The 24,289-nt window shown below is 40.5% G+C and overlaps 1 protein-coding gene across 2 annotated transcripts in view; it reads right to left on the bottom strand.

The window, feature by feature from the left end:
• The window catches only part of CADM2 (cell adhesion molecule 2), a 1,036,826-nt gene that overhangs the window by 87,300 nt on the left and 925,237 nt on the right, over positions 1–24,289 (bottom strand). For both annotated transcript variants that reach the window (XM_074997734.1, XM_074997742.1), the window contains one exon: positions 3,697–3,875. In XM_074997734.1, coding sequence (XP_074853835.1) covers positions 3,697–3,875 — 179 coding nt within the window. The remainder of the gene's footprint in view (positions 1–3,696; positions 3,876–24,289) is intronic.

Raw genomic sequence — 24,289 nt, 5'->3', positions numbered from 1 at the left:
CTTCCAAACACAAAAGAGAGCCTCAATGGCCTCATTGCTCCATTTTCATCTGGTGGCATCCTCTTCCTACCGTCCAAGAAGGGTGCATAGACTGGGACAGTGAAGGGAAAAGTGAAAAGGCTGAGGGCTGCCCACTCTTCTCCAGCCCCACAATGCTTACTTAGAAGAGTTAATACTACCCAAGGAGTTGTATTGTCTTTTACAGATAACCACAAATCTCATCCTGCAGTACCACAGGCTGCTATAACAAAGTCAGTAGTAGCTTGGCTACAATGAAGTCACACTGCCAATGAGACACTGCTAATACCACAGCAGAGTGGAAGCTGTACAGGGTGTCTGCATGATTTCTGGTGGGTTTCCTGGACTCCCCTTTTCTCAAATGTTGCCTCCCTGACAGGACAATATGGGGAATTATCTGGGAGGTCTTCCTTATGACAACTCCATTCTCACATGACTGTGGCCCATCCCCTACTAAATTTGGCACTGGATACATAAGAAATTAAAGATGAGTAGGTCAAAATGCCACAACAAAAATACGACCTTGTGCTAGGTAAAAGAAAAACCTGGTGTCAGCAGTCTTCATAGAAGTTCCAGTGAGGCAAAAGCAGACTGGCACTACCTATGTAAGGCTGTGCTGGTTTTGTGGGTGGGGCAAGGTAGAAAGGATACTTAAGCCAATAGCCAGAGCCTGCAAGGAGGCCTGGAAAGGAAGACCTAAGGAACAAAAGTAGGCAATAAAGAGAGAGAGGACTTCTGTCCCCTGCTTGGGAAAGGAGTTCTGTATGCTGTCAGAGTGGTGGACTCACTTATAAATAAACTGGAAAGGATGCTGGACACACACTAGAGTCTCTGCAAGATATGTGGGTTGAGATAGATTAAGGAAGTCCTGTTACAAAAGGGATGGGACTAATATCTTGATGTCACCAAATTTGCTAAAGGAGAAGGTATGAAGAGCAACGAGAGTGTGCTACAAATCTAGTTAGAAGTATACAGTTCAGTGGAAAACATGTCCACTACTCAAAATGAAAATGTGACAGATACCACCACTCCTTTTAATCAAAACAAAAAGCAGTCAAGTAGCACTTTAAAGACTAGCAAAATAGTTTATTAGGTGAGCTTTCGTAGGACAGATCCACTTCTTCAGACCAGAGCCAGACCAGAACAGACTCCATATTTAAGACACAGAGAACCAAAAACAGTAAGCAAGGAGGACAAATCAGAAAAAGATAATCAAGGTGAGTGCTCACCTAATAAGCTATTTTGCTAGTCTTTAAAGTGCTACTTGACTGCTTTTTGTTTTGATAGTGTACAGACTAGCACGGCTTCCTCTCTGTTACTATTCTTTTAATCAGTTTACAAACAAAAGAGAAAGGAAGAATGATAAAAATGCCTACTTTTGGGAGGTTCCCATTTCATTAGATCTGGATAAGCTGACCAGTGAAAGGCAATGATCAAAAGAAGAGACAAGTGGCTGCCCAAGTTGATCTGCATAAACTAATTACACAATACCTGATAAAATAATTAATCCCCACCTCTTCTTCACAGCAGAAGCTTTATATCTCCAGTACAGAACAGGTTATTAATAGCAAGCATCACTGCATCCTCTGTCATATAACTTTCAATGTTACACAGCTCTAGGAAGCTAAATTACTTTCTGTAGTTCTAACACTAGATTTGCATGAATGCAGTCAGGGAAAGCTCCTGTATCCATACCAGACTCTACTGTCAACAATGTAAAATGAGATAAGATTCATAATATGCTGTCACACATAGCAGACCGACATCTTGATAACAAATGATCTTAGACACTGCCATCAAGTTGTAGCACAGTAATCAGATCAATATGTGCAGGCAAGTATAAGTGAAAGACACAAGGCAGCTAATCATGAAATATTCTTCCAAGTGGTATATTAAATGGTCACAACTAATGTTAAAGAAAGCATAATGTAAGAGAGGTAAAAGGGTCATTTTCTCACAAATGATCACTTAAATACCTCTGACAAATTACACAGACCACTGAGATTCCAGCAGTTGTTGGATTCTGGAAAACTGTCACTCCATCGAACACAGACATTAGCATTCTGTGTATCAAGTCAACAACCAATATACCATTACATGTGGGATATAAAAGGGAAATCCACATGAGGAGTGGTTTGATGTGGGGTTGGTTTTGCTCTTTTCTTAATAAAGTAACAGTCAGCAGTGGAGCACCCACTGATCTAGAGAGCCCATTATTACTTTTCTTCCCCTAACCCTAAGGAAACTAAAGATGAACATCAGAAGCAATAATCACATTAATCCATGAGGCGTTTTGATCAATGACAGTTTAGCAAAAGAGCCAGAAAAATAACTAACTATAAAATGCATAAAGAAGTATTTTTTATAAATGGGTTAACTGCCAAACTACCTCAAGGCAATGTAACACTTGAAGTGAATCATGCTGTTGGCTAGCTTGCAAACACCAGGGCAACAATATATTTGTTCCACTTGAAGTACTTATGAGGAAGAGATGGACTTCATATTTCTCTTTTCAATGATGTTTTTACTGTCTGAGACTCAAAAATGTGTTCTTTTATTCTGCAGTGATTCTGAAAAAACTGGCCATGCAGAAAAGCTAGGGAAAAAAGGGATTGCAACAGGTGTTCCAATGGAGTTAATAAACTCATCTGACCTCTGTGATCTGGGTTCACATCCAGACTGTAGGAGTCATTTTCCAGCAGTTACCACAGTGGTGTCTGAAATAACAGACATTAATGGTAGATCTGTGGTTTTGGTGTGATAACAGCTGCCAAATGCTGACTCTTCTAATGGGTTCTGCTGTACGTTTGTTGAATCAAGCTATTTCACACTTAATATTAAGGCCTTTATTCTTTTGACATGAAGCATAAAGACAAGTCAGGCAAAACAAAACAATTATAATTAAGTGAGAACCACATCCCCAGCATTATAATAATTATAATGAACTTATGATACTAGACAATTTTGAAGCTGATTTTAAATAGGCCTGAATCTCTGGGGCATAACAAGACCTTAATTTTACATTGGGAGTTGAGAGTGCTTAACATCAGATTATAATTTATAAGAGAAATCATTTGTATTCTGTCTTGAATGGTATACAAAATAAACAGGAACTCCCTTGTACTTATTGGTTTTTGTTTATACTTGGCCTACCCACTTATAGCTAAACACCATATTTTATGGATGCAATTATTTATAAAACAGTTCCTTGTATTCTCTCAAAAACATTTTTGCTCTTCGCTTAATTAGCAAGGAGTTCTTCACATGTATTTGACAGATAAACATTGAACAAACATTAGTAAGACTACACTAACAAAAACAACAAGCAGTCCTGTAGCACCTTAAAGACTAACAAATTATAAATTATAATCATAGATTATAATCTGAAGAAGTGAGACTTATCCATGAAAGGTCATTTTTTAGTCTTTAAGGTGCTACAAGACTGCTTGTTATTTGTGAAACTCCAAACTGACATGGCTACCCGTCTAACACTAATGAAAGGCAGTCGGCCTCTTGCTTACTATTAGATGACACTCTGAAAAGAATAATTATAGTTCTGTTTTTTTCTTGTAATTCTCTCATATTATGTTATCCACCTCTTATAGCTGACTGAAACCATAAAAATGTCTCATATCAATCAAGGTACTCTTTCTTATAGTATTTAAAAAATGTACTCACCATGTACAATCAGGACATACTCTGTGCTGTTTTGGCCAATAGGATTTGTTGCTTCACATCGATATGTACCATTGTCCGTTTTGTTTAGGAAACTAATTCTTAGGTCCCTACCATTGACAACCATTCTCTCTGGATCTGGTAGTTCTCCGCCATCCTTTGTCCACAATACTGGTTCTGGCCTAATGGATCCAAATGAACAAATTGTATGAGTTACATGAAACATACTGTAGTATATTAAACACTCAGATATCAGAAATGGTTGAGCAATAGGATGCACCATACATCAGCTACCTAGGAATATCCATCAGGTGCATGAATTATTGGCATTGCAGGTATATTCGGTATCTCTTGCTTATTTTGGAAGTGCACCATCATGTCAGTCAATTTGTGTGTTCAAGTAAGATACCACTCCAGAATGGGAAGTACTTATTGAAAAATGCACCTATAATATTACTTTGCAAAGGGTAGTCAGAGTCATTAAGTGTACCCATAGTAATTGGTATAGCACCCTCAAGCTCAAAACAATGATCATAGCTGCTTATGGGACACTAATTATAAAAAAGCCCAATGGGTTTGTCTTTTCCAATGGCTAATTGGCCCAGGATCATTTCCTAAAGGTACCCATGGAAAAGATGGTAAACCACTGTGAGAATAAAAAAGGCTTTCAGGGTACTTGTGAGCCGGCGGGGGGGAGAGAAGAGAAGCGAAGGTCATCAGGTGAAGAAATGAAAAACACGAAAGAAATGTAAGGAGGGCATTTGGACATTCAGGTGGGTTATGACAAAACAATTCTGCCAGAAACTCAAGTTTGGGGAAACAGCTGGATGTTCAGATTACTTTGGACAACATACATAAATTCCATGTGGATATTACTGTGGTCAGAGAGAGTTTCATGAATCAAGAATAACCATCTTTAATAGGCATGTGTTAATCTGAATTTGATTTTATAGATAAGATTTGCAAGAGAGGCCAAAAAATGCAACAAATGTTAAAATCATGACAGTGCAAGAAATTGGTAGCGTAACAATTGTCATGCTTCTTGGAAACGAGAAGTCATCATCAGCAAAATTATCAGAAATAAGTATTTACTTCATATTTTAACAAACATTGCAAGAGAAAAATATCTTAAAAGAGCTGAGAAATCAGAACAGAGTAAAAGAGACTAGGATAACATGGCATTATTAGGCTATGTCCACACTGCTAAGTAATTTCAACATTACTAGACAATACCTATTTTGAAACAGTTAATTCAAAATAAGTGCTACGTGTGCAGAGTATGTATTCCAAAATAGCTAAGCGCTATTTCGAAAATACATTTTTGTGTAGCAGCCCTATTCAAAAGTAGCAATAAGGTGCTTAAGTCCCATTGTGAACTGACCAGCACAGCCCCAGTTCAGCAAACCACGTTTCAAAATATCAGTGGAATTCTTAATTTTGTACCATACTGACTTTACTGAGATTTAAGAACATCACCTATACTGCTTTCCTGAAAAGTGATGGATTTAAACATCTGCTTAAGTACTTTGTCGAATTGCATGTAAAAGAATACAATCCCATGCAGAGCAATGGAATTATTTTACGACTGTACTGGCAGTACAAGTGAGCTGACTGCTGCTGCCATAGAGTATTGATTACTATGGTGAGTTTTGTTTTCAGTGTCTTCATTAAAAGCTCCACCTAATTTAGTAGCAGCTGTATCATTTTGGAAATATTTTGGGGGTATGGGCAATGTTGTGTCAGCATTCCGGCTTCTGCCTGCCCACTGAAGCTGTGTCTACACGTGCACGCTACTTCGAAGTAGCGGCACTAACTTTGAAATAGCGCCCGTCGCGGCTACACGCGTCGGGCGCTATTTCGAAGTTAACTTCGACGTTAGGCGGCGAGACGTCAAAGTCGCTAACCTCATGAGGGGATCGGAATAGCGCCCTACTTCGACGTTCAACGTCGAAGTAGGGACCGTGTAGACGATCCGCGTCCCGCAACGTCGAAATTGCCGGGTCCTCCATGGCGGCCATCAGCTGGGGGGTTGAGAGATGCTCTCTCTCCAGCCCCTGCGGGGCTCTATGGTCACCGTGGGCAGCAGCCCTTAGCCCAGGGCTTCTGGCTGCTGCTGCGGCAGCTGGGGATCCATGCTGCAGGCACAGGGTCTGCAACCAGTTGTCAGCTCTGTGTATCTTGTGTTGTTTAGTGCAACTGTGTCTGGGAGGGGCCCTTTAAGGGAGCGGCTTGCTGTTGAGTCCACCCTGTGACCCTGTCTGCAGCTGTGCCTGGCACCCTTATTTCGATGTGTGCTACTTTGGCGTGTAGACGTACCCTCGCAGCGCCTATTTCGATGTGGTGCCGCGCAACGTCGAAGTTGAACATCGACGTTGCCAGCCCTGGAGGACGTGTAGACGTTATTCATCGAAATAGCCTATTTCGATATTGCTACATCGAAATAAGCTATTTCGATGTTGGCTTCACGTGTAGACGTAGCCTGACACTGTTTGTGGGGGCAAGAGGTGTTAACAAGTCGGTCTTATCCCAGAGTAAGCTAATGAGGTGGATACTGGTCTTATCCTGGGGAGTAGGAGCTGGGATCTGGGCAGGGATTAGGGCCAGACTCACTCCTCACTCAAGTTAACCCCGTCTGCTGCTGCTGCTTCCAGTCAGGCTGATGGGGAGAGCAATGATGATACCTGGCTATTTGGTACTCTGACCCATTCTGTCCCACTTCTCCACAGCCCCATAGAAAGGAACTATGGAAATTCAGGACTGGGATTAGCACATAGAAAATACCACTCCTATTGAATTGAACTTAAATAATTTGTGCTCTTTATGAGAAAATATAAGAAAGTGTTTGTGTATTAGCTGTAGGAATTAACCTTCTGATTGTGTGCTGCAGTCTTATTTAATCTGACACAGGTTTACTGTCCAAAGCAACAGCTCATTGAGATCCCAAGTCAAGAAAGCACTGAAACACATGTTTAAATTCATCCTTATGCAGGAAATCACATAAGCATGTGCTTAACTTTAAGCATATGCTTAAGTAACATTGACTTAAATGGGTATTAAGCATGTGGTTTAAGTGGTGTGTGTGCTTCAGCACCCTTCTTAAATGAGGATATTTAAATATAAAGGCCTAAATATATAATAGTTCTTTTTCTATCCTTCATATTAATATCCATAGTTATTTAATGGTCTTTATATGGAAATGACCATTCTGATTCAGTATGTGAGGGTATAGGTTGGAAATCAGTTTTGTTACGAATGGGTAACAGATGGATAAGTACAATTTTAATCTTACTCTCTTCATTAATTCTCATTTACTAATTTACTGAGAGGTCACATTCCCAAGAGCAGGAACTTAGAAGTGTTTCTGCTGGAATGTGAATCACCACTTTCAAAAAATGCATTTTCAAGCAGCTTCTCTACAACAATATCTTACAGAAGTAGAAATCTTCATTTAAATTAGATGAAAAACCCAAAGGACCACAAATAGCCATCAAGTGACTGCTTGGCAAGATCTACCTCAATGGGGCTTGCTACATCTTAATAAATAGTGTTTATACAATTTGTTAGAGAGCCAAGAGAGAATTATCATAATCTTGCATTGACAAGCAATAGTTGCCTATATAGTTTAATGCTGGATGAAGTCCCAAGCAAAGGGATTCTCCTTCCCACCACGCCTTTTGCGAGAGGGGAATATGTCCAACTTGAGGACACATCTTTAATACTCCATCATATCAGATAAACATGTACTTCCAACACTGCCTATTTAGAGAAAAGAAAAACCACATAGGGTACCCTACATAATTTTATATATTTGGGAATACTTGCATTAGCTGACACAATATTGAATATGGCAATGTGGTTATTGTGGACCAGGACACAGAAGGTATGTGTACACAGCAAAGTTATTTTGGCACAACAGCCACTATTGAGAAATAACTTTGCAAGCATCTACAGAGTAAAACCACTATTTAGAAATAATTTTGGCTTATTTTGATGGCTTATTTCAAGTTCTGTAAACATCATTGTACAGATATTTTGGAATAGGGGCTATTTCTAAATAGGGGGTCTCCAGCCTTACGCAGGGTGCCTTAAATGCGATTCAGCATCCAATCAGTGTGGATGTTCTAGTTCAAAACAGTTGAGTGCTATTTCAATATTCATTTTTGTATGTAGATGCGCTATTTCATCAGCTATAATAACCTATTCAGGAAAATCTCTTCTGGAATAACTTATTCCAAAATAACGCTGCTGTGTAGATGGCCACAGTGTTCTTCACTCTGGCGATGTCTACACTACAGAGGCCATTGAAAAGAAGCCCTTCTGGAAGATCTCTTCCAAAAGAGATTTTTTCGAAAGAGTGCATCCACACACCAAAAAAAAATGGATCAGAACAGAGATCTGCTGTTTCGAAACAGAGCATCGACACAGCCCTCGCTCTTTCAAAAGAATGGGCCACGAATCAAAAAAAATCTGGTGCTATGAGGACTGCTCTTTTGAAAGAAGGGTCCTACAAAGCAGCTACACAGGTTTTCTTTTGAAAGAAGCTTTTGAAATGGGAGTGGAAGAGCGCTTTCAAAAGGAGCACTGTGTTCTTTTGATTTAATTTCTGTATCTACACTACGTTCCCCTTTCAAAAGGGGAATGCAAATGAGTGAGTTCAGAAATGCAAATTGGGGTGGATTTACCTATCTCACACATCATTTGCATATTCCCGTGTGAGCTTGCTTCTGAAAGAGAATGCTTTCAAAACAAAAAGGACCATATAGATGGGGTTCCTTCGAAAACAAATCCCGTTTTCAAAAGAACCCTTCTTCCAGAAACAAAATAGGAAGAAGAGTTCTTTTGAAAATGGGGTTTGTTTTCAAAGGAACCCCATCTACCAGCTGTTTTTGTTTTGAAAGCAGTCTCTTTCGGAAGCAAGATTGTGCAAGAATATTCAAATGAGGCACAAGGTATGTAAATCTGCACCTCATTTACATTTTCAATCTAGCTCATTTGCATTCCCCTTTGGAAAGGGAAATGTAGTGGAGATGCACCCTTTTTGTGTGTAGACTCTCTGTGGGATCTTCCGAAAGAACCTGCTAGTATAGACCCAGCTTCTGACAACTATTTATGATTATTTGCACTACATTAATGGTTGAATCACAATTCACTGATGTGAGGCTAAGAACAATTCGTCCGAGTGAATGATAGCAAATACTTGAGGTAAAACTCATGTCATATAACTTACATTCTAACACCATGGTCCCCAAACTTTTCTCATCCTTTCTGGGGTTGGGAGAGGGGGTGTATGTTTAGCACTGGAAAAACACAGATATAGGAGAGTGGACTAAGGCTGGGGCCAGGGGCTCAGGCTGGGGACAAATGCAGAGCTGCAGATGTGCTGTGGTTGGAGCTGAAGCTAAGTGTGTAGACAGAAGGCAGGGCCCCAGCAGAAGTGGGGCTAAGGTAGAGCTGGGAATGGATGGACGGATAGGGGTGGTGCCGCCTCCCTCTTTTCCACCTTGCCATCCTTATCCCCCAATTGGGGCTGGCCTGGGCCTCACTACACTCTCCCAAATGTTCACCCACACCCCCTAAGGGGCACTCCCACATTTTGGGGAACCTGTTCCAACAGTTTATCACATAAACACACCCACAGATGGTTCAAGGAATACTACACTTCTAACATCATTCTATCACAGCTCAAGCTGCTCTTCCAAGATTTAAAACATCTGTCTGGACTCCAAACTTTGCATTCAATAGTTACCCCATAAATCATTCAAAAGACGACTCATGGTTTGTTATGTGCAGAGTAGATTCAGTTAATATGGCTGTATGAAAAGATCTTTTGAAATCAAGCCAGAAGTATTTGCAACAAAATAGCAACAATATGATAAAGTATTAGATAACAGATGAAGAAATTCCATGTTCTAAGCTAAGTGCTGCTTTTACTAATTGTGCTTTGCAGATAAACTTCCAAAGTTGCCTATTAGCACTGCAAATCACAGCAAGAATCCAAGGTTACTAATCATGAATAAATTAAAGTAGTCTGCATATTACCAATTAATACAGAAAAGCCTGAACTCTGTGATAATCATAAACAACTGCTAAGTGGACTTAGATTTTTATATAATTTGAATTTAGAACTCGTAAAAAGTTTGTAGGGCTTTCTTTAATTGACATCCAGAGAGAATCTAATTTCTTGGTGTAAATGAAGAATAGTTTTCCAGCCAAATCAGCCAAAAGTTGATGTAAACATCAAGAAATACTGTAGTTCTTTCCTGCAAACTTAAAAAGGAACAGCTGTGCAGACACTGGCTGGGTCTACACTTGCCCCCAACTTCTAAGGGGGCATGTTAATCAGGGCGATGGGAGATTATTAATGAAGTGCTGCGGGAATACTTCCTTAAGCTAATTCTCTCCCGTGGCAACTTCTGAGGAGTAAAGGCATTTCGAAGTAGTGCAGGCACTTCAAAGTGCCCATGCCCACACGCATGCCAGCACTTTGAAGTTTGATACTTCAAAGTTGCCGCAGGGGAGAATTAACCTAATGAAGCGCTGTGTATTCACCACAGCACTTCACTACTAATCTCCTGTTGCCCTGAGTAACATACCCCCTTTGAAGTTGGGGGCAAGTGTAGACAAGCCCATTAAGGCTGTTGTCTAGCCATACCATAAGAAGGATAAGAGACATTGACATGGGTTTAATTAGGAAGCAGCGTTATTATTTGATGTCTAGGACTACCCAGCAAATAAGCGTACAGGGCAGGTAACCCCATGTTTATTTCATAATTACTCAGGTGGCTTTCATCTGTTCCCCTCTTTTCTGTCCCAGTCCTGCCAGCAAATTGATTGTCAAGACCTTACCACCCACCCCTGCCTGGTAGAATGGGTTAAGGAAGTCTATAAGTAGGGGGTTGGGGTTGGCTTCCCACTGTACCAATCAAAGGACTCCCTAACTGCCGCCCCCCCCCACCACACACACACTTTTTCCTTTATGGAATACCTCTTTTAAAGTCCTTTTCCAAGCCATCTATCCAGCCACAAACATCCACCCTTCTCATGAGTTACGACATATGGCCTACCATACATGGTAACATGCATGATCAGAGACCTTCCTGAAACCTTCTGTGGGGAAGGCAAAAGAAATAAAAACAAAAACAAAGCTTCACCCAAACCAATATGGTGGTAAGGGAAAAACTGCTCCCCAGCCCCAGTTAAAAAGGGATGACTAAGGGATGTCCATAGCAGGTGTTGACCAAACCTAGTATTTTGCCACCTAAAAAGGGGGAGTGAGGCTGGATTTTTGCCTAGGCTTTGGTCTGTATAAACTTAAGGCTCCCCACCCAGAGCAGTGTCCCCTTCAAACCCTGCATTCCCAGGGAATGAGTCAGCAATCCTTTATGTCTTTCTGTAGCAGTTTTCATCTTTCCCCAACCATAAAGAACTGTTACTTTCACTCAGCCAGCCCAGCCCCTCCCCTGCCACACTCCACAAACACTGAAAGGGTGAGTGTGAGGTTCCACTAAGAATGTAGGTGTTGCAATATGAAACAGGAGTTTTTCAGTGAGTAAGGATGAAGTGAAACACATTCAAAATAACAATCAGAAAATATGACTACTGTGGCAATGTACGGGCAGACCAAGAGCATGAATAAGGGGAAAGAAAAAAAAAAAAGGTAAGCATGTTTAAGTTCCCTTGAAATCAATGAGACCTATGCAATCATTTTGTTCCTCTCTCTGAAAGGCTTCATTGCATTTAATTATTTTGTTACCATTTTCTTGTCTTCTTCATAAACGGAGGTCACATTGGAACTGCATTTCTGTTACCTTACTCCTTTCCCGAACTGGGGTTTTTAAAAATGGAAAACTATTTCCAAAACAAGATAGTTGATTTCTTGGTTCCTTACCCACTTGAACCTGATGTCAGATTACTGGTGTTTTAATGCTTGGTTTGGGGCTATTACAGCATTTCTAATTTACCTTAAACACTAAATTACTTAGACATACTCTCAAACATACCTCTAGTTGAACACACTCGTTGGATGTGTTTATGCACCAAGAAAAAAAAAAGCAAACAAACAATAAGCCCCATAGTTGTAAGTGTCAGAGCCTGGACCATCTAAATTGGGCTCACACTGTGGTGCTAAAAATAGCGGTGTCGGCATCTGGGCTGGAACCTAGGCTCTGAAATCCTCCCCACTTACCAGGTCCCTTACATTTACACTGCTATTTCTAACACTACATTGTGGACTCCACTGCCCCAAACTGCTAGACTAGGATCGGAGACTTGCTGCCTCAGTGGGTTTTTCTGGAGGAAGAGTGGAGAGGGAATGGTAGGGCATATTATGTAAACATACCCCATATTTAGGAAAAGTAGATCGCTTTAGCCTGTCACTTTTAATTCATCCTCCCTCTAAACTGAGTAGATATAATCATTTTAATCCTCTCTCATATGAAATGCCTTCTTTGTTTTTCATCACATTCAGTACTTTTCTCTGGACTTCTGCATATAGTGAGGTCATACTGTAACTGTACGCCTATCATTTTAGTGTAAAATCCAGCAATCATTGTAATCTTGACTACCATGAGTAGTGCTTTTCATTTCCATGAGACAGTTTGTTGCAGCACCTGTTTAGTAATCAATGTTTGCTGGACCAGCCCCTAAGGATGTTAACACTCATCACCATCTGGATATCTAAAAATCCTGTCAAGATTGCTTAGTCAGTGTGGATAAGAATAAGGAGGATATAAGAAGGATTTGCACAATGTTAACAAACCAAGTAAATTAGTTCCCAAATATTTTGTCTATTCTTCCTGGGATTATAACTAAATCCTTCAAAGATCAGCGCACTTGCATTCTATGAAGTCTTAATATATATCATTAGTGAGAATTCTGAGATGAACAAGGGAGAAAGCTCGACCATGCTTATATCACTTTTGATTGAAATTCCTGCATAACCATTACAATCATTTTATGCTTCCATTCTTCATTAATTTTACCTCTATCATGCAGATCTTGAGTCTGGTTTTTCTGGTTCTTCAATTCCCCATAAAAGCTTAAAGCTTAAGGGAATTGCCTATGTTGTAGATATTCTGATATTCCGTACTGCTACTTTTGGGGAATTTACTCTGGCAGAAAACAGTCACATGCTCCATGCCTGTATGAAAAAGCTGGGGAAATTCATTTATGAGAGGAATATTGTGGATTTTGGAAAGAAATCGATATTTCTGCTTTCTAGAATGTTCTCTGCAGATTGCTTGTAAGGGGTTGTGAGAGCTGATGTGGCCTAGACCATGAAATCTCTCAAGGAAGCCTGTTGCACGCCTTCTCCTGGGCCATGTCTACACATGCTCCTCCCTTTTGGAAGGGGCATGTAAGTGAGATGGCTCAGAACTGGTCAATGAGGTGCTGATATGAATATTTGGCATCTCATTAGCATAATGGCAGCCAGCCGCGCTTCGAAAGTGCTGCTTTTGAAATGCAAACTGGCCATGTAGACACGGGTGCTTTGAAATAAACCCCTGAGTTCGAAATTCCCTCATTCCCAAAGCAAATTGGGAATAAGGGAATTTGGAAGTCTGAGGTTTATTCTGAAGCACCTGCCTCTATATGGCCAGTTTGTGTTTTGAAAGCAGCACCTTCGAAGTAGCAGCATAAAGCTTTGAGATCAGTGAATGTCCCATTGGTCACAAATGCCCCAATCATCAACAAGAGTTTTGGGGAACTAGGAAAGATGTTTAAAACAGAGACTTATGCCACATCATCACAAGAACACTGAACTGGTACCAGCAGGTGTACTGGAACTATTTATATAGAAAAGGTGCTGAGAGCCACTGAATCAAACAATAAACCCTGCCGTGTGTATGAGGGAAATCACTTCAAGCCAGGCTGTGGGCAGCATCCTCTACAGTGCTAGTTTCTACACCTGTGGATATTAGGTTTGGGTATCTCTAGGATAAAATTTTGGCAAGTGCTTAACTGTGAGATTCTCTTGGCAACAACTGATATATATGATAATCGGTTCAAATAATAAATACACTATCCCATACGATAAACATCCCCCAAACATTATTCAAGTGAGGAAGCTAGTTATGGACAAAGGAGGCTAAGGATTTGAACTAATGTCCATTACAGCCCCTATGCAAGAGGCAGTTCTGGATGAAGGGACACATTGGGCATGCCAGGAACAGGGCTGGACCTTGGTCACTTACCAACCCAATGCCCCAGGAAGAGTGCAAATACATGGGGCAAATATATGAGGCATGTTACAAGATTCCACCTCCTTAATTCTGTAATTGTGCTGTCTCTGTGTGGTTTAGTGCTTTTCTGTCTCTACTAACTGCACTAATAAAAGTGGTTAAAACTTTGCTTTGCCTTCAATGTGAGCATCTCCACTGTGCATGCTGAGGTTCCCAACAATATATTAAAGTTAATGACCTTGAGTCTGTTGTGCCTGAATCTGGGACAAGGACACTACAGTTCCTCCAACTCTTTAAATTAGATTTAACTGGTAATCAAGAAAAATCAATAGCCACTAAATAACAAGGCAACAAGCTTACATAGACCAACAAAGATTACTGGTATTCTTTCTTAGTAGGCATTAGCCATAAAGCTGGTTGGATCCAAGCAGCACCAGAGTGCAGACAATAAAGCAAAAGAGCTGTGTGAGCTGAGTTCAGCATCTGTTACAACAAAGGTGCCAGTGAAGACCCTAAAATTGGCATCAGATCTCATTACAATGCCTGAAGTATAATCAGAACACAGGGCAGCAGATCTGTTGAAAGCAAAAGCCTGGCACCAGATTTAAGGGCCTACCACGAGAGGCCATTTGATTTAACTATTTCTGCAGTGAAGATGATGGCTAAGGAAAAGGTGGCCACAGTTAGTAGGCCCAGAATACAGAGAAATACCAGACTCAAAGTAATAGCAGTCTAATGGAAAAATCTAAATGAAATACTATGCCACCAGTTTCAGAGATAATACTTATGCAGAAATCCAGCATTGTCTGAGCTGCTCAAGTCTGCTTTAGCCTGCTTGAGACAAAGGGTCTTCGAGAACTGGGACATCTATCCCAAGACAAAGCTCTCTGTAAACCATGTGGTGTTTTTTTCCCATGCTACTGTACGTATGTGAAATCTGAACAATATACAAGCATTGTTTGAAGCCACTTGAACAATATCATCAATGCTTCCTCTTGAGAATCCTAAATATCTCTTTGAAGGATAGGCACACCAACACTAGCATCCTGGAGGAGTCAAGCATTACCAGAATTGAAGACATTATCATTCATCAACAGCTTCGTTAGACTGGTCACATGATTTTGATGTCGGATCAGCGCCTTCCAAAACAGATTCTGATTTCCACGTTGGAGGAAGGACGGAGAGGGCCAGTGGAAGCGATATAAGGACATGCTGAAGGCACACGTGAAAGAGTGAAGCATCAATGTCAATACTTGAGAGAATCTTGCCCAAGACCATCCCCAGAGGAGAATAGTAATCTGTGATGGAGTGGTCCAATCTGAGAGGTCCCAATGCAGTGCAGATGAGAGGCAGAGAAGAAGAATGAGGCTGATCAGCCATCAATGGACTCACAAATAAGACGGTGACATGAAGATGTCCTACTCTTTATTGAGTGACCGCTGAGAGAGAGAGAGAATCTCAGATGACATCAATTACAGATCAGAGGTTGGTTCTGCGTTCAGAGGTAAAGCAAAATAGATCTAAACAATCAGAGCCATGAGTCCAAAGATTATATATGCTTCTGGATATGGAGTCCTTATCTCAGTTATGAAATGGCACCCAAGAGAGTACACGGCAAGAGTTTTCTTTCTGGGCGGCATGACTTATTAACATCCATCAAGGGAATATACAGTTTTCTATATGTGTTATTAAACATTCCTTCATTCCTTTTAGTAAGGATCAAAGTTGCTTTCCTACAACAGATCTGATCTTCCTAGACCTGTCACCCACTCCTCTCCACAGGGATCGTTCTCCTATAGTGGTTCAGACATTCAATCCAAAGAGTTAGCCCCATGGGGGCAGGGGGGTGGAGGCATTACCAGCAACCAGAGACAGACTCACCTCATACTGAAAATGTCAGAATAACTTTTGCTTCCTCTCCCTCAGGAGTCTGCTTCTCAATTTCATAAACTGGTGGCTGGCTATGACTTTACACTGTCCTCTGTGGCAATGAGAGACTCCACTTACCCATTTGGGTTTGTTTTGGGGCTCTTTCAAGGAATCAAGCTTCTTTGCCCATATTAGATGGACAGTTGCAACCTCCCAAATCCTGTTTACTCTACCCCAGCTTCCTGTAAGTCTATTTCCCAAAAGGCTGATATGTACCTCTCACCTTATCAGGCTTTTTCTTATTTTTAGAGGCATCCCAGCCCTCACTCTTTAATTGTAACAACTGTGATGAAAAAGATACAGACATGAACAAACACAATCCATCCTATATAATAAGGAAAAAAAGGAGATGCAACAGGACAAAAAGTGTTTACTGTATTCTCTCTCCACTTGGTATTAAAGGTAGCAAACTATGCCACGATAATAATGATCCATTATCTATGTCACTTATCGGGAAAGACTGCCAAGTATTAGCTGAATATAAAGGCTAATGTAATTTTAACAGGGAGCAGCAAAACTCTTAGGGCTTCAATTGATGCTTCATAGTCTTTGAGCAAAACGATAGCATATGGTAATAATTTCAGAAGACATGCCTGAGGGTGAGTTCATCTACCTTCCCCTCCCCACAAAAAACCCAAAATTAAAATAGAGAACCTCTCTAGTGAAGGAAATAATTTGTTTAGAAATAAAGCAGAAAAGCTTTGGAAAAGATAAAAGTATGAAGTCTAATGCAGAATCCCTTCCCTCATTCCATGTGGTTGGATGATAAATTCAGCTACTACTATAAGTAATTTTACCCTCCATTTTCTTCCTCTCACTATTTTTCTCAGAAGTACCAGTTAGCTCTGCAGCTGCCTGTGCCCCTCCTGCATCAGGAGACACAGAAACCTGTTTTGCCCACACAAGAAAAGGAATTTGCTATGTGCCAGAAAAGCTCTGACCTGCAGACAAATGTCCAAGACTTCAGACAACTCTAAGGATAGTGCATCAACAATATACTGAATAGGCAGTGATTGTTTTCCTAGACGTTATGGCCCTAACTGCACCAGCCATGTATCTTATACCCACACACTTACTTCACAATGAGGATTCTATAGTACAGGTTGGCCACAGAGCTAGTATAGCAAGAATGCAGAAAAATTATATCAAAGAACATATTGTATTCTTTGCCAGGGTGGACTTAGAGAACAAATATTCAAAGTGGAAGGTTATTCACTTCTCTGGCTGTCTCAGTGACAATCATTTTGGATGATTAATAGACTCAGAGGGGCAGCCGTGTCAGACTGTAGCTTCACAAATAACAAGCCGTCCTGCAGCACCTTAAAGGTTAACAAATTTATTTATCAGATAATGAGCGTTCGAGGACAAGACTCTTGCCCATAAAAGCTCATTATGTTATAAATAAATTTGTTAGTCCTCAAGGTGCTGCAGGACTTCTTGTTATTTTGAATAATTTTGGAAGCATCCAACAATGTCTGAGGAAGTCATTTAAACTCTCTGAATGTCTGATGACGCTGGAACTCTCAGGAATGGATATTTGCTATGCATTTTCTAAAGCTTAGGGAAGTTTATTATGGCTTTCACATTGCCTTTTTTTTTTTTTTTTGCCAGTACTGACTACCAACACTGTGGCAGCCTCAGCCATTGAATTGGCTGGGAATTAGGGAGGATAGGGGTGGGAGCCAGCTGAATAAAAGGCACTGGGATTTTGTATATTTTCTCCTTCATATCAAAGGAAAGGTAGTTCAGATAGAAATGGACAATGCAGTGCAATTGAGGTGAATTATATCAAGAAGTTGTGAGGGGCTAACTTGTCTCAATTACACAATGAAGCATTCAACTTACAGAACATTTAGCCCATCCTTTCCGCACAGCTGCAGGGCTACACTTGATTTGATGGATCAAATGAGCAGAGATATGACACAGTTGCCCTCCCTGGTTCTCATGGGAGACTTTAATTATCCATACATTTGTGGAGAGACCAACACAGCAGCACAGAGACAATCTAGGAAGTTTTTGGAGAATGTTGGGGATAACTTCCTGGTACAACTGCTGATGTAACGGACCAGGGGCCGTGCACAACTTGCTTGCTGCTCACAAACAGGAAAGAAATCGTAGAAGAAACAGAAGGGGGCAGCAACCTGGGCTGCAGTGATCATGAGATGGTAGGTTGCAGGATTCTTACAAAAGGAAGATAGGTGAGCAGTAACATATAGACCCTTGATTTCAAAAGAGCAAACTTCGACTCCCTGAGAAATGAAGATGAAGGGGAAAAGAGTTCGGGAGAGCTAGCAGTATTTTAAAAAGTTTTGCTGAAGGCACAGGGAGAAACAATCCCACTGCACAGTAAGGAATTCAAATATGGTAGGAAACCAGCTTGGCTTAAGAGGGAAATCCTTGGTCAGCTTAAACTCAAAAAGGATGCATATAAGAAGTGGAAACTTGAACAGATGACTGAGGAGGAGTAGAAATATATGGCTGGAAAATGCTGGGCAGTAATCAGGACAGCAAAGGTACAACTGAAATTGCAGCTGGCAAGGGATATGAAGGGTAACAAGAAGGGTTTCTACAGGCATGTTAACAATAAGATGGTGATCAGGGAAGGTGTGGGGCCATTACTGGATGAAAGCGGTAACCAAGTGACAGGTGATGTAAGAAAAGCTGAAGTACTGAATGCTTTTTTGCCTCAGTCTTCATGGACAAGGAGCGCTTCCACACTACGGTGCTAGACAATGCAGTGTGGGAAGGTGGAGGGCAGCCCTGGGTGGGGAAGGAACAAGTTAAGAGCTATTTAGAAAAACTCGAAGTACACAAATCCACGGTCTGGATTTAATGCACCCAAGGGTACTGAGGGAATTGGCAGATGTCATTGCTGAGCCTTTGGCCATTATCTTTGAAGACTCTTGGAGATTGGGAGAGATTTTGGATGATTGGAAAAAGGCAAATGTAGTGCCCATCTTTAAAAAAGGAAAGAAGGACAATCCAGGGAACTACAAACTGGTCAGCCTTACCTCAGTACCCTGGAAAATAATAACAGGAAGTCTTGTGGCACCTTATAGACTAACAGATATTTTGGAGCATAAGTTTTCATGGGAAAAAGTCCAAAATATCTGTTAGTTTATAAGGTGCCACAGGACTTCTTGTTGTTTTTGAAGATAAAGACTAACAAGGCTACCTCTCTGATACTTGCGAAAATAATGAAGGGATCTTCAAGGAATCCATTTTGGAGCATTTGGAAGAGTGGAAAGTGATCAAAATCAGTTAAAATGGAGTCACCAAGGACAAGTCATGCCTGACCAATCTAATTAGCATCTATGATGACGTAACAGGCTCTGTGGACAGGGGAAGTCAGTGGATGTGATATACCTTGACTTCAGCAAAGCTTTTGATACAGTCTCCCACAACATTCTTGTCCATAAGTTAAGGAAGTATAGATTGGCTATGTGGATTATAAAATGGACAGAAACCTGGCTTGATGGTCAGGCCCAATGGCTAGTGAGCAATGACTCAGTAGGTAGATCGTGATCAGTTTCAAGTGGAGTGCCCCAAGGCTCAGTTCTGGTGCTGGTGTTGTTCAACATCTTTATTAATTACCTGGATGAGGGACTGGATTGGACCCTCAGTAAGTTTGTGGATGACACTAAACTTGCAGGAGAGGTAGATACATTGGAGCCTATCTGTACCCTCTAGAGTGACCTGGATAAATTGAAGGATTGGGCCAAAAGAAATCTGATGCAGTTCAACAAGGAGAAGTGTGGAGTCCTGCACTTGGGACGGAAGAATCCCAAGCATTGTTATAAGCTTTGGATGACTGGCTAAGCAGCAGTACAGTGGAAAGGGACCTAGGGATTATGGTGGATGAAAGGCTGAATAGGAGTAAACAGTGTGCCCTTGTAGCCAAGTAGCCAAGAATGCCAACTACACATTGGGCAGAATTAAGAGGAGGATTTCGAGCAGATCTAGAGAAGTTGTTGTTCCCCTCTGTTCAGCACTGCTGAGGCCACATCTGGTATGTTGCATCCAGTTTTGAGCCCTCCATACGGAAAAGATGTGGATGTGCTGGAGCAGGTTCAGTGGAGGGCAACAAAAATCATTAAGGGGCTGGAGCACATGACCTATGAGGAGAGGTGGAGGCATTTGGGCTTATTTAGTTTACAGAAGAGAAGACTGAGGTGTGATTTAATAGCAGCCTTCAACTTTGTGAAGTGGTGCTCTAAAGATGATGGAGAAGAACTGTTCTCAGTGGTGACAGATGGCAGAAGAAGGAGTAATGGTCTGAAGTTACAGAAGGAAAGAAGTAGGTTGGATATAAGGAACAACTACATCATTAGGTGGGTGGTGAGGCACTGGAATATATTGCCTAGAGAGGTGGTGGAATCTCCATCCCTAGATTTTTAAGTCCTGGCTTGACATAGTCATAGCTGGGATGACTTAGTTGGAGTTGATCCTGCTTGGAGCAGGGGGCTGGACTCGATGACCTTCCAGCCCTATGATTCTAAGTGGTCAGTATAGAAGTGATCTGCAAGATCTTCAACATCTGGCAACCTATGAGTTGTGACTGCTTGCAAAAAGCATTGCCTATCCTATTCATGGGCAAGAAAAGACAAGAATTCGATATTGGTTATCTTTCTGATGAACTGGGGAAAAGGTCTGCTGTGTGCTTTTCCACATTCCCACCAATACACAAGATAATGAGAAAATAAGACTGGGCAGATCAGGAATTGCTATAATTGCTTCAGCTTGGCCAAGGCAACCGTGGTACATAGACCTACTTCAATTGTTGATGGCAATTTAAAAAGTGTTCCCAATATTATTCAACCTATTGTTGGCAGCAGCATGGCAAGATTTCTCATCTAGATCCTATATCTCTGTTTTTAATAAGTGTGGAATACAGGATATTAGTGAACCCTGAAAAATCTTATTCTTTGGGTGTTCAGCAAGAAAACAATCACTAAGAAAACATTACCTTTGTAAATGGTGGAGGTTTGTGAACTATATTGCACAACAAAATAGATCAACCAGAACAAACTTCAGTTCAATTTATTCTGTAACACTTTCTCTGCCTTAAAGTCCGAGGACCATCTTCTTTGCTAAAGGCTCACTTAGTGGCTTATCATGATTTAATAGATACTATAATCAGTGTTTACACATCATGTAGTTAAAAAGTTCTTGAAGGGACTTTCAAATCAGTACTCATTGGTATTAATTAGACCCTGTATCAGCATAGCATCTCAGTTTTGATGTAACAAAACTCAAAGCTGTAGAGCAACGAAGGGTCCTGTGGCACCTTATAGACTAACAGAAAAGTTTAGAGCATGAACTTTCGTGAGTTAACTCACTTCTTCAGATCTGAAGAAGTGAGTTAACTCACGAAAGCTCATGCTCTAAACTTTTCTGTTAGTCTATAAGGTGCCACAGGACCCTTCGTTGCTCTACAGATCCAGACTAACACGGCTACCCCTCTGAAACTCAAAGCTGTCATTTGAGCCTTTAGCAAAAAAGGAGTTTGATTTACAATTGCTATAATGTCAGCCAGGAGATTTACTGAACTATATTCCCTTTTGGTGTGGTGAACTTCACTATTTTTCATGGAGACAAAAAACTTCTGACTTTCAGTTTTCATCTAAAACAGAGTCAGAATTCCATGTGAATCTAACTGGAAATCTACCAGCTTTCTACCATAGACCACACACTAACAGGAGGGATGCCACTTTATATACTTTAGATGTTAAATAGTCCTAGTCTATTATTTTAATAAAGCTAAGGGATTTTATTTAAAAAATCTACTCATCTCATTATCTCTTATGCCAAAAATAATAAAAACACTGGTATGATCCCAAGCCTTTTCTAACTGGTTTAAGTACTGCATGCTGGAAAGTTATAAACTAGTAGATTTCTCTCAGGGTATTACATCAGATTCTATTAGGGAAATGGTTATGTGCCTGGCTTAATTCAGATAAGTTCCAGTCCAAGAAATATGTAGGACTGCCACCTGGAATTCTATGTACACTTTCAGATCCAGCTGCTAGAGTTAATGTTCAGTTTGGTAGAGTGGGTTGTACTTCCAGTGTTATTTAATTAGGACATTGAGTACCTCCTCTAGGATTAGACAAACCATCCCTGGAATACATGAAGAAATTGAGGTTACTTACTTGTAACCAAGTTCTTTGACATGGACTCTACGTACGTACGCTTACCACCCAATTTCCCCTCTTCCTCAGAGTTCTAATAAGCAGGAATCTGTTCACCATGGAATAATGCAGAATTTGCACGCAAAAGAAGATCTTTAGTTTTCACATGTTGTGAAATGTATGAATTTGAACACATGAGAGTGTGAATTAAGTGACAATCTCCCCCTTTTGTGTGGAATTTTGAACGTGCTTTAAGTCTATATTGCTAAATATATTCCCATAAGCTTCTTCCAACAAACAGAGGATGCTCAATAGCATATAAGGGTTCATATTTTAATTCATCTGAATATTTCACTTCAACCTCTAGGTATGACTAACTCAAAAAGTGAGTAATATTAATATAAAAGCAGCTTTCACTTTATTTTTGTGCATTTTTTTGTGAAAGTACAGAACACAAGCATGGAGGTATTTGGCATAGATAAGAAATACCAGTTGCAATTTGTATTAATTGGATTAAAAAGACTGATGTCACTGGCAGGCTTTGAATTTGCTTATAATTGTAAATATGTCAATAAAACATTGTATTCAAGTGATAATCAAATATATTGTGGCTGAGGAAATTAAGTTCTGGGTTTCATTTTAATCCCTGAAAAATGCAGATTTTTATGTTTTTGTGGGAAAATTTTGTTTTTTTAACACAGAAAACTGGGATCCCTGATGCTTACTAAAAATCTCTGGGGCAGCAGTGGAAGGCACTGTGGAAAAAGAGGAAGCCACACCTATCCTACAGCTTCAGCCTCAGGATTGTTGTGGGGAGAACAGGAAAAGCCTTACGAACACTGCAATTGATATAACTTGGAGAAGGTTCCATTGTCTAGGCTGGACCAGCCAGTGCAATTTTTAAGTGGGAATATGCAGACTGTAACTTAAAGAACTCAAGTTACAAATAAAGAAGCCTTCATTTTCTGATTTTTATTCAAACTTTGCTAGCCTCTCAGAAGACCTAAGGCGTTAGGAAAAGATTTACTGCTCCATACAGAAAAGTGTTCAGAACACAAGAATTAAATTGCCTACATATATTAAAGTGCAGTTATCAACAAAATATTTTTTCATATCATGAAAACTTGACAGGTTCCTGCAGCCAAACACATAACAGGTGCCAAAATAAATGCTCCAGGTAAAGCAAGTTGCAATGATGCAGTAAAAAAAAGAAAGAGAGAGAGTGAGTGACAGGCAGACACACATGATATAGGGAACTTAATGTGAGTGTGAGAGTCTTTTTTCACAATGAATGCTTTGATTAAAGCATTTTAACTGAGGTGGAAAAAAAGCAAATGAAACAAATATATTCTATAATCAAGTAAACAAATGAAGAACTTCTCCTTGTCACAGTTAGAGGTCAAACAGTATCTGAGACCCTTTTTGTCCCTCTCAAGCATTCCCCACAGGTTTCATACCTGTCTACTCTGCACCTGTCTCTTGGTGGGAAGTCCAGGGTCTAACCATTCAGACGGGATCTCTGGGTTGCAGCTTCCCTTCAACCTCTGTTAATTTGACAGATCCAGCTGAGTTCTGTTTGCCTACACCTTAATCTTTCCTTGTATGATTTTGTAAATTCTCCTCAATCCAGCTGATCCCTGTCTCCGCTGGGAGAAGCAGACTGTATCACTCACAGCATGTTATCTGTTTCTCTGTTAGCAGGTTGACAACCCACTCCCCGCCCTCCTTTTTGGAGGCCAGCATCTTTCAGATGCAGGTTCCCCTTTAATCCTAGGTTTTCAGCCTTAGAAACAGAACTCTATAATTTTGCTGACTCCAGGTATGTAGCTTCTTCCTAACAGTTGGCCCAACAACCGTTAACTGTAAACCATTGAAGCTGTTGACCCTAGATGTCTATCTTTGCCATTGTTTCTTTTCTTGTGAGTTTCCTCCTAATCCTGTCCTTTGATTCAGTTCCTCACAGTCAAGCAGGTCAATATGAAACAGATAACCTATGAAATGTATAAAAAAATACTACACATAGCTCTCCTTCATTCTCCACAGTCCTACATAAACGATACAGAAGCATCAAACAAAATTGCCATGGATAATATTTTTCAGGTTAGCTTTCTAATAGTCATGAGAGAAGCAGTTGAACAGAAGTCACAAGATATTGAAGTTATCTTATCTCTGCGACACCTTTTTGTATTCAATACCTTTTTTTTGGTATTCCCAACTTTGAATGCATTTCTCGCTTCCAGAGGTGCCAGCCATTACTGACAGCCACTCTGCATATATTGGACCAAACAATTGTTCACTGTCTTCTGGGTATCCTGAACCTCTGCGTTTAAGCAAATGAGGGAATACGGACAGCGG

Source organism: Carettochelys insculpta, chromosome 1 (genome assembly GCF_033958435.1).
Source record: "Carettochelys insculpta isolate YL-2023 chromosome 1, ASM3395843v1, whole genome shotgun sequence".
Lineage (NCBI taxonomy): Eukaryota > Metazoa > Chordata > Testudines > Carettochelyidae > Carettochelys > Carettochelys insculpta.
This window is presented reverse-complemented; position numbering and strand designations above follow the sequence as displayed.